The 10,715-nt window shown below is 41.4% G+C and overlaps 1 protein-coding gene across 2 annotated transcripts in view; it reads left to right on the top strand.

Annotated features, from left to right (window-relative positions):
* Positions 1-10,513, top strand: part of IPO4 (importin 4) — a 272,271-nt gene extending 261,758 nt beyond the window's left edge. For both annotated transcript variants that reach the window (XM_063913651.1, XM_063913652.1), the window contains 7 exons: positions 756-881; positions 1,379-1,587; positions 2,318-2,450; positions 2,810-2,914; positions 8,910-8,979; positions 9,923-10,074; positions 10,270-10,513. In XM_063913651.1, the coding sequence (XP_063769721.1) occupies positions 756-881; positions 1,379-1,587; positions 2,318-2,450; positions 2,810-2,914; positions 8,910-8,979; positions 9,923-10,053 (774 nt within the window). In that variant the 3' untranslated portion in view covers positions 10,054-10,074; positions 10,270-10,513. The remainder of the gene's footprint in view (positions 1-755; positions 882-1,378; positions 1,588-2,317; positions 2,451-2,809; positions 2,915-8,909; positions 8,980-9,922; positions 10,075-10,269) is intronic.
* Positions 10,514-10,715: the final 202 nt, after the last annotated feature.

The raw sequence follows: 10,715 nt of genomic DNA, 5'->3' as shown, positions 1-10,715 counted from the left end.
AAAGCAGACTTTCTTTTAAAAAAAATCAACAAAAGTGTATCTCTCTATCCCTAAGTAATTATGAACTCCTATGCAGATCCTGTGGTCCTGCAAATATCTGTATTAGTGGCACGACTAAGTTGCAGGCTACCCCTTATAGTGCCACCACCAGATGAAGTGCCTCATCGAATTGTTGAGTTCCATAGCCATGCCGGTCCATCAACTTGCTTTCCTTTGCTGATTCATTGGATTTTATAGTAGGTTAGACAAGAAGACATTTTTAGCTATTGAAACCATTATTCAGTGTAAGGGCCTTACCATCCCTGTTATTGAAGCTATGGCGCGGATACAGAAACGTCTTCATGTCTGTCATAACATTTAGAAATCTGGGTGTCTGTTAGGAAGGACCTCCATGTGCCTGCTCATTCCTGGGAATTCCTAGTCAGCCAAAATACCTGTAGCCTCAATCCTTATGTCACAGAACGTCTTTGTTTTATAATATGCATAGAACTTATATTAATTGTACTCTATAAATAACCAGAGACATTTTGTAGCACTAAACTGAAGGAGAACCTTCTGACTGAATTGTAACCTCACACAGGTCAGATAATATTTATAAGAAGATCAGTACAATATCATGTAGCCACACTTGTACATGTTGCTATTTAATCTTAGTATCAACTGCTTATCCCCACATGCAAAAGTGTATGACATTTTACCTTACCCTCTATATGCCTAGAGAAGGAGAACGTGTTTACACAGTGTTTTACTCACAGGCGGAGATGGATGCAATGCTGGTGGAATATGCAGGAGAGGGAATTCCTCTGGTGGCTACTGCAGTTGGGGGTGCAACATTCGCTCCATACTTTGCTGGTTTTCTTCCTCTGCTGCTTAATAAAATGGTAAGAGAAGTGGTATGCTTTTACGTGTGCAATCTGAATGCCATTTTGCAAGCCATGCTATGGTGCACACTAGATACACTGGGGTATAGAGTGAGTTGTAGTATCTTGGGGAACTTTCACATTTTTCTCCAAAAGCTCAAGTAAGTATTATAAACTTTTAAAGGGAATTTTAACATTTGAATTTACAAACCAGGGAGCCGAAGAGTAGGGGTGTAGTAATGGCGACACAAAGAATGATCAAAGCACTTATTTCCCTGCAGCTATTTGGGATTTATGTCCGTTTTTATCCGAGACTTTAGGATAGAACGAGGGAAAGTACACGTGACTGCTACACATAAGGTGTGTTTGAAGGTGTACATCCTATTTAAAAGCTAAACAGTAATTCATTGGTTATATCCTTGACGCCATGATTTTGGTTTAATGTTCCTTTTTGTTTTAAAGCTTTAAAACTGTGTGATACCCATTTAGAATTGCTGTAAATGTTCTTTTCCACACAGAAGTCCAGTTGCACTCCTGCTGAGAAGTCATTTGCTGGAGGCATTCTGGCTGAATCCATAGTAGGCCTGCGTGGGGCAACTGTGCAGTTTGTACCCCAGTTACTTCCTGCACTGATCTCAGGAGCTCATGATGAAGATGATGAAGTCCGAAGTAATTCTGTGTATGGACTTGGCGTCCTGGCAGAGCACGGGGGCGGAGCCATGCATAAGTATCCTGAATAACGTCTGTGTTCATGCTGTTTACTTGTACTCTCCTCTTACTCTTACCGGTTTTTGTTTTTGTTGAAGTGACTCCTATGCCATGACCATTTTCTAGAAAATCTAAAAAAAAAAAAAATATCTGTTAGTACGTGTGAACATATCTAAATCAACAGAACCCAGTCCTAGACCAGGGACTTTAGCGCAAGGAACGTCCCTCTGTCCTAGACTTTGTTCCCTATGAACATATGGTAATTTATATATGTAAGGACCTGACTGTTGAATGAGGGTTATCGTTTCAGTGGAAGTTGCTTCTATATAGAGGCAATCACCCTATTTCTCATAAAGAGCTCAAAGTCAGGTACAGTATGTGGAAAGCATAGCATGGGACAAGGCTATCAACTGTTTCCACTAATAACACATTTAAATTAATTCTTTACACTGTTTTTGGAACTATAAGGAATGGATTTTTGTCCTTCACGGAGGCCAGCTAATTACAGCACGGCCTTGTTGGGAACAGCAGCATTATCTAGTTAGAAAGCAGTATAGTAACGTTGAAGGTGCTTCCTTCCCACTGGATGCACTGCTTACCAGTACCTATGCGCTATATATATATATATATATATATATATATATATATATATATATATATATATATCACATATATTTCAGGTTTTGTCTTTGTCCGAGACTTGCTACCTCTCCTCTTATATCAAATACTTTTCCTTAACACATCTGAAGACATTACCCCAAGCTGCTTTCTGTTCTGTCCTCCATAATCAGCTCTGAGAAGAACGCACAAGCTCTAGACAATGTTTGTGGGGCAGTGAGTCGGATGATCTTGAGTCACCCAGCAGGTGTACCTGTGGAACAGGTAGAGGATTATGTATGCTGCACACATTATACATTACAGGATAAAGAATAGCATCCCCCACCTTCTACTGGATAACCCTGCCCTTAAAACGTTTGAGTTTGCCCATGTAGCCTCGTTTCTCTCAATCACAGAATGTTTGTACTGGAGGAAATAATACGGTGCAAGATTGTAAAAGTGTAGATTTGTCTGTGATTTCTTTATTTTCCTGCTTTAAAACCAGCATTAAAATCACAGACAAATCTGCAGTTTTACAAATACGTACCCTATTACCCCCCATAACCCCCCCCCCCCCCTCTTCCCCCCGCAGCTCATCATTATTGTTTGAATAGTTCCTAACGGTCTGCTTTAACCCATTCTAGGTATTTCCAGTGATGCTCCGCTCTCTGCCACTAAAGGAAGATTTTGAGGAGAACTATATAGTGTTTAAATGCATTGCATTCCTGTATGAGAATAACCCATCACAGGTACTTTTATAAGATCTCACAAAGCCAGTCACGCAGGTACTGTGTACCATGGAAATGTGGAAGAGCTGCATAATTTGTCAGTGTCACATTGCTACCTTCCACCCAGGCTAGTGACACCTCCGACAGCATGAACATACAGTGTACTACAGCTAGTCATGTCAGGTTTGAGATTAGTATGGTAGCAAATGCTTTTAAACAGTCATTCATCACTACAGGTAATATAAATAAACTATCAGTTAAGTAAATACATGTGGCCGTCCAAGTATCGCCAACACCAGCTTCCTGGAACACAAATGTCTTTATTCTCCGTAGTTTAAAAACACAGCTGAGTGAGGAGAGTCAGAAAGGCACTGGCATTGTAACCGCTGTTACCGCACACATGTACACTTCACCAGGCTAGCTGTGCAAACAGTTGTCGTTATTCAAATAGCCCCAGTCATTCATTAAATATAGACATTTGAATTGTTAGGCAAACATTGGGAAATTAAAAACCGGCTGTAGATTATAATGGCATGGCCCTATCTGCCCTATGTGTCATGTGTTCAATACGTTTTTATTTAACATGTCTACAGTATGTGCAATTTGTTTTTTATGCTTAAGTTGCTAATTTTTTAATTGACTAGAACAGTGGTTCTCAAACTGTGTGCCGTGGCACCCTGGGGTACCTAGGAACACTTGCAGGGGTCCCTTGGATTTGTTGTCCAGGGCCAAGTATAATTATTTATGGTCAATGTAATAGGAAAAACCAGTGCTGGTGGCTGGCAATCATAAAATATGTGGACAAACAGAAGCAAATCTTCTCCCCCACCATATAACTGACCCTAAGGATGACCTGCTGTATAAACACAATTTACTTAATTTAATATTTCTTTTTACATTTCTCAATAAGAAACTTTTGGCCTAGGGGTGTCTTGAAAAAAACTTTGATACTCAAGGGCGTCGTGATTCAAAAAAGTTTGAGAACCACTGGACTAGTATTTTTGGTACCTTTTAATTGTACTTGCATGATTTGTACACGTACAGATATTTCCTCATACATCTGTCCTCAATTTGCCATATTGTCATTCTATGCCTGGTGCAAGTGAGCTGCACCGAGCAGTGTAGCATCTTTTTCAATAGCAATGTCATGCAACAAAACCACTTTATGAGACTTCACTGATTAATTGGATATGCAACACTTTTATATCTGTGTGCGACTGAGTCTGTATAGGAATCACATTGGAACTTGGTACAGAAATAAAATCCGCAGCTGCTGCATAGTAGCACTTCGTATACTGGTTCAGACTCAGTCGCACACAGGTATACAAATGTCACATATTAAATGAATCAGTGCAGTCTCATGAAGTGGTTTTATCACATTGCGATTAAGACACACACAGTGAAAAAGGTGCTCAGCACAAGCCGTTATATGGGACCTGGTATGCCTAAATTGGATGTTTGGCGCGACTGCAGCAATCATTTTATGCAGACACATCTGTATGATCTGCCATTTGATTTGTATGCTGTGTGTCACTGCAAAGTTTAAGTTTAAATAATGATTAAAAAACGGGATCAGATACCAAGTTGGTGCTAATGTGTTCCAGTATTCTTGCAATTCCATGTACTGTATTTCCAATTATTGACAACTACACTTTCTTTATACAGCTGAAATTAATTATTAAACTATATTGAGGTAATACTATTATCTTGCTATTTACCAAGTGCTGCTTATATTTGTATGGAACATTAGGGGGAATCATCCAGTGAATGAACGGGAAGCGGTTACAAAACTGCTAGTCGGGATCCCAGAGGTCTCAATGCAGACACCGGAATCCCGACTAGAGGTGAAATGCCGCCCCGGAATACCAAGCTATTCTCCCTTTATCCACAACACCCACAGAGGGAGAATATAACCTGTGGCGAGCACAGCAAGCCACCGTGGCCATAGCGTAGCCATAGTGTAGCAAGCCCGCAAGGGGCTTTCTAGCGATCGCTCCGCTGCCGGAATACTGGTTCCTGGGATGCCACTGACGGTATACTGATGGCCGCCATCCCGGCCTCCGTTATTTCACACTGAACCCGAATAAACAGTTAAGGGAGTTCTACTGTTTAAGAGGATGGTGTATGTAGCAGATACAACATAAACTCCGTTTGTAATGTGTGTACTTTTTGAAGAAAGTGACTGCAGTAATGGTTAGAAGTTTAAAACAACAAAAAAAAGGGAGGTGCAGAAATTACTCCTGACTGAACACACAAAGCTGGTAAATAAATATGCAAGACCAGTGAATGAACACTGTACCTTACGTTACTAAAAGGCAACATGTCGGCTTATATAGGTAGTATGTTATATCAACATACAAGATACTACAAGTAGATTAATACTAATTGGAGAAAGAGATAATTTGATGTTTAAGTTCTTTTAAGCATCTATTTATCTATATTTAACGATTTTTGGAATTCTGTATAATTCATATCTGCTGGAACCAGTTATACTTAAAGTGATTATTTTTCTCTTCACCATGTTATTGTTGTACCATATCCTGTCCTGTTTCTAGGGCCATTATTAAGAAGTCACGCTTAACATGGTCATGGTGCTTACCTAGTTACTTCAACTTGGTTATGGATTTTCTTGCACTATTCCTGGATAAACTTCCCCTCTTATTCTACAATAACATAGTCCTTAATATATGACGTTTTGAACAAATGTTGGCCTCTATTTATATTATCTTTATTAGAGTTCTCACTTACATTTTCATGTGGAAATTCAATTGTTTTGAGCGCAGCAATAAGGAGTCGAAGGCCGACAGAGCAATTCAGTTGTTTTGGATGCCCATTAATTATCGCACTTGTCGCCTCAAAAGCACTGGGTTTACCTGCATATAGCGGCTAAACCAGTCTGAAGTCCTTTAAGAGTACCAAACCACGGACCTTTCGCACATTGCTGCTTACCACCTCAGGAAGCTGCAAGCAGAAATGTGGGCACCCCAGGCATTCGTGCCTGATCCCATCATGAATTGAATTGCTCCGTTGAACACCCATTGCTATCTGCTTACCCCCCCCCCCCCCCCCCCTAAGTGTCACCACTTGACTCAGATAGTGAGAATTCATCAGTCAGTTGATGTTTGAAGTTCAAGTTTTAGGTTTCTTGGATTTTTGAGCTTGCCTTTGACACAGGTTTACCTTCTCCCCCCCCCCCCCTAATTCCACTTTTTAGATGTGTCAATATGGCTGCTTCTTTGCTTGTTCTTGTTTTGTTTTATGTAGTCTTTTTTTTTTATTTTTTTTTTACCTATATTTTTCAAATCAAAGTAAGATTTCTATTTTGGTGATGTAATGGCAAATGATGTGAAAAAAAATGTCTTGGTTTCAAGGTGGATAGTCACGACCATCTTATAGTGTGTACCCCCAATGCGTCATTTTCAGCCATCATTCATCAAATAGTCGCATCTGATATGCTGCACGTCAAATGGTAGAATGCGATGTAGGATGAGGTGCACGTTGTATAGTATATACGTACATGGCGCCTGATTCAGATGTGAACGGAGGTGTTGTGCATAGCGCAAAGTACCAATGTTCTGTATTTTGCGCATGCGCCGGACCCGTGTTCAGTGCGGGTTTGCAACTACGGCTGCAGACTGTCGGCGATTAACAGTTCACTGCCATTTAGGGCTGAGGAGGGAACAGAAGCAGCGTGTCGCCTTTGTTTTGGTGGAGTGACTAGGCAAGCATCTCCATTTGAAGATAGAGACTTCCTGGCCTCTTTGTTGTGGTGGCACACAGCTCAGGACACTCATGCAAGCAGGGGGCATCTACTTATATCGGACGCCTCATGTTGCATTAACATATTAGTGCTATTGATCATGCTTCCATGCAAGCAGCAGTGACAGCACCTCCATCCACATCTGAATCAGGCCCATAGTTTGCAGGAGCAATGACACGGTTTATTGTGCCATCGTTGGGAAGATTGCATAGTGTGTATAAGCTATGTCATGCATTGTGTGATTTGGTGACATTAAAATGACTGTCCCATCATTTGTTACATCATATAGTGTGTACCCATCTTTCGAGTGCCACTTATAAAGCAACAGACACTTCTTCGCGGTACCTAAATCCTTGTGAGGATGCGATTAAAATGCCGGCTGTCAGGATCCCGGTAGTCTGAGTCCCCAGACGCCGGAATCCCAACACCCGTCAGGACACCGATGCCGGAATTCCGACAGCTGACATCCCGAACGCAAGTAAAGCAGGCAGGTTTGGGCTGGGGGTAGGGGGGAGGATAGGGTTAGGCTGCGGGGAGGGGGGTGAGGGTTGGGCACCACTGGGGGGGGAGGGTTAGAGTTGGGCTGTGGGAACAGGGGGGTAGGAGACAGGGGGAACATACCCTTCCCCCTGGAGGGATTTCAGATATCTGGATTCTGGCGTCCGTATTGTGACCTCCGGCATGCTGACTACCAGGAAATAATACTGAACCCGCTTGTAGACTTTGGCCAAATATTAGTCCCCAAGGTCCATCTTTTTTTTTTTTTTTTTTTTTAAAGGAATAGGCCTCTGTAACATTTTAAAATATCTGGGAAAATATGACCAAGTAAATGAACAAATATCAACCAGTCATTGAACACAAAGAAAAACTTTGGGGGTAATCAGACTGCATTGCTGTAGTGCCAGCGATCGCAGTCTGAATTTTTTTTTTGGAGTTCGCACCCCTGGAGCCCAGTGAGATGCTAAAAGCATCTCTGGGCTGCAGTCGCCTCTGCCTGATTGACAGGCAGGAGCTGGAGGGGGCATGCTGTTGGCGGAGGGCGGTCTGGACAATGGAGGCATGTCTGGACCGTTGGGGGAGAAAGACAGCGGCGGCTGCGTGACGTCACACGCAGACGCTGTGACACGGGACGTGGCGGGTAGCTACCTGCCAGAGTGCAGGAGCTGCGCAGGTAGGGAGCTACTCGCTGGGTGCAAAAGCATTGCCGCCGTGCGATGCTTTTGCACTTTGGGGTGGGGGCAGGGCCAGACATGCGGGGCAGACTAGCCCTGTGCCGGTGTCCTCCCGCATGTTCAATACCTGGCTACATGTGATATTATGTTTTTGTTTTTTTTATTTGTTATTATAAACTAACCCAAATTAACCTGGGTTTTTAGGAACAATCACCAATCTGTAAAAACTCAATAAAAGAACAATTTGTCCTTTACTAAAAACAAACAAACAAAAAAACCCCTGATGCGGTCCTCCAGTAAATGTACTGTCTTACTTTGTCCAAGACCGTACACATAGTTTTTCATCTCAGAGTATCAAATATGAACCATTTTAAAGCCTTTACCCATATGTATTGAGCTATAAACACTGTAAATTGTTATTTTATAAAGATTCAGTACAAATTAGGCAGTAAATTACCTTATTATTTTGAGGGAAAAGTAGTTCAGACTTGTTCAAACCAGAAATAGAAATCCATTTGCAACCAGGTCATGTGAGTTCAGGATCAAATCAGAATCTAACTAAGGCTTCAAAGCATAAAATGAGACACTTGTTATGATTACCTGAGAAAATGTAAGATTGCTTTAGTACTTTGGGGGAAATTCAAATGTTTGAAAAGTCAGTTGGGAGTCTGTTTTTTCCTATCTAATAGACAGGAAAACACAGACACCCAACCGACTTTTCATACGTTTGAATCTCCCCCTTTAAATCTGAAAATGTTCATTCTCTGGTAGTGTTCATTCACTGGCTGATTCATCCTATTATTGTTGCCATTTATTTATACGGTGCCACAAATGACACTACTTCTGTACCGGGCAATAGAGGAAAAAACAAGGTACACAAAGTAACAAAATATATTTATATAGTTACATGTATTTACTTAAATGGTTCTGTGAGAAGCTGGGTAGTTAATTTAACTTGTGACAAATTTGTGCCCATAAACCTTTGTTGGAAAATGATGACTGCAACGGATGAGAAGTGCCATCCTCATTTCTTACATCTATACTTAATTTATGGCTATATGTAATCTATGTTTCTTTAATGCAGGTTGCCGCACACATTAATGACCTTACTAGAATATTTGGTCATGTATTGGGGACTAAAGAAATTAAGCCAGGTACAATTATTAATATAAATAGACCATTTGTTTTTTGATGAGGGGACATAGGAGGAAGTAATGTGCCAGTAATCCTACCATTTCCTATACATTCTCCCCCATGTTTCTGTATCTCCAGCCCCCCTTCTGCCTTTCCAGCCAGACCCCTTCTGTTGCTCCAGCCCCCTGCAGCCCACAGACACTCACCTTCTCCTGTGCCTCCTGGTCGCTGAACTGCTCCTCTTTGTGCTGCAGCTGGCTCCTTTGTCAGTGGTGCAGCATATAACATCACCCGTGCATGTCTCAATAAAAAGAAAAACTTTACTTTACCAGGCAGCCTCCAGCAAGCGAGTTTGGCTGCCCAGAAACACCTCACAGATAGATAGATAGATAGATAGATAGATCCATCTATAACCGCTGCTGCAGTGATCAGCAGGGCGGAGGTAGTGGTTATTAAAGGATTTATCACAGTGGTTCCCAACTCTGTGCTCAAGGCACCCTAACGGTCTAGGTCAGGCATGTCCAAACTGCGGCCCGCCAGCTTTTGTGAAACTGCATATACCAGCATGCCTTGACACAGTTTTGCTGTCAGAGAATGCTAAAGCTGTGTCAGGGCATGCTGGGATGTGTAGTTTCTCAACAGCTGGAGGGCCGCAGTATGGACATGCCTGGTCTAGGTTTTAAGGCTATCCATGGCCGAGTACATATAAATCAAAATGACTGAGGTACTAATTAATTCACCTGTGCCCAAGCTTGATTAGCCTTAAAACCTGGACTGTTAGGGTGCCTTGAGGACCGAGTTTGAGAACCTCTGATCTGTGCCACCTGACAGGAGTGCCTGGAATTCCACCATTGTGTTGAGCTGTAATTTTTTGCGTTCTCACATTGTATATGTTGTAAGATTCTGAAATTTCTGTTGTATGTTTTGTTTTCTTTTGTTTATTCTTTCATGTAATTTTGGCAGAGACAGAGGATATTTTACTTGTGCTATTGAGAACCATGGCACAGAGTTTCCCTCAGGATTTTTGGAATGCTGTGATGTCACTTCCTGCTGAAACGTCTTCAAAACTTCGATCGGTTCTAAGTTTAGCGTGAGGAGCATCCTAACATGTTTCAGTGAGTTTTCTCAATAATTCTGTTCATCTCTTGTGTTCTCTCTACTTCAAATGCTCTTGCTTTCTCTCTATCACTATCTTGCTTTTGCTGGTTTTCACAATTTTCCTCTTTCTCTTGCTCTGTCTCTTCTTAGGTAAGTTCATTTTGAATTTTTAAGTGCCTAATCTTATACCTCCATGTTTTTTTTTACCTCAGGAAAAACTCACAGGATGCTTTCAAGTTCTGTTCACGTTGCAGTTTATAGTTGGAGTTTCACATTGGACTCAGAAGACTGTACATGACCTGCTGTTTAGGACTGTACTTTATCAGTTTTTTAAAGTGGTATGAGTCTCAACTTCAGTGCTGGAGTTGAGTGTAATGAATTAACTTTGCCACAAGGCCATGTCTGTTGCATTCAACCTAAGGCAATAAAAGTGACCTCTTCTGTTAAGACTTAAAATTTGTTCTTCACATTTTTTTGGGAACAAAACAACGCGCCATAATGTTGCATGTAGAATTTATTGAAGACTAGTGTGAATTATGTGTCAGTAGCCATCAACTATAGAGTATGAGAATTATTTGTATATTTTTTTTATGCTCGACCACTTGTCACTGGTTCTACCACAGTCTCCTTCATCAGACATTCCAATATGGATTCCTCA

Source organism: Pseudophryne corroboree, chromosome 1 (genome assembly GCF_028390025.1).
Source record: "Pseudophryne corroboree isolate aPseCor3 chromosome 1, aPseCor3.hap2, whole genome shotgun sequence".
Taxonomy (NCBI): domain Eukaryota; kingdom Metazoa; phylum Chordata; class Amphibia; order Anura; family Myobatrachidae; genus Pseudophryne; species Pseudophryne corroboree.
The sequence above is the reverse complement of the archived record's forward strand: the minus strand, read 5'-3'. Positions and strand labels throughout refer to the sequence as shown.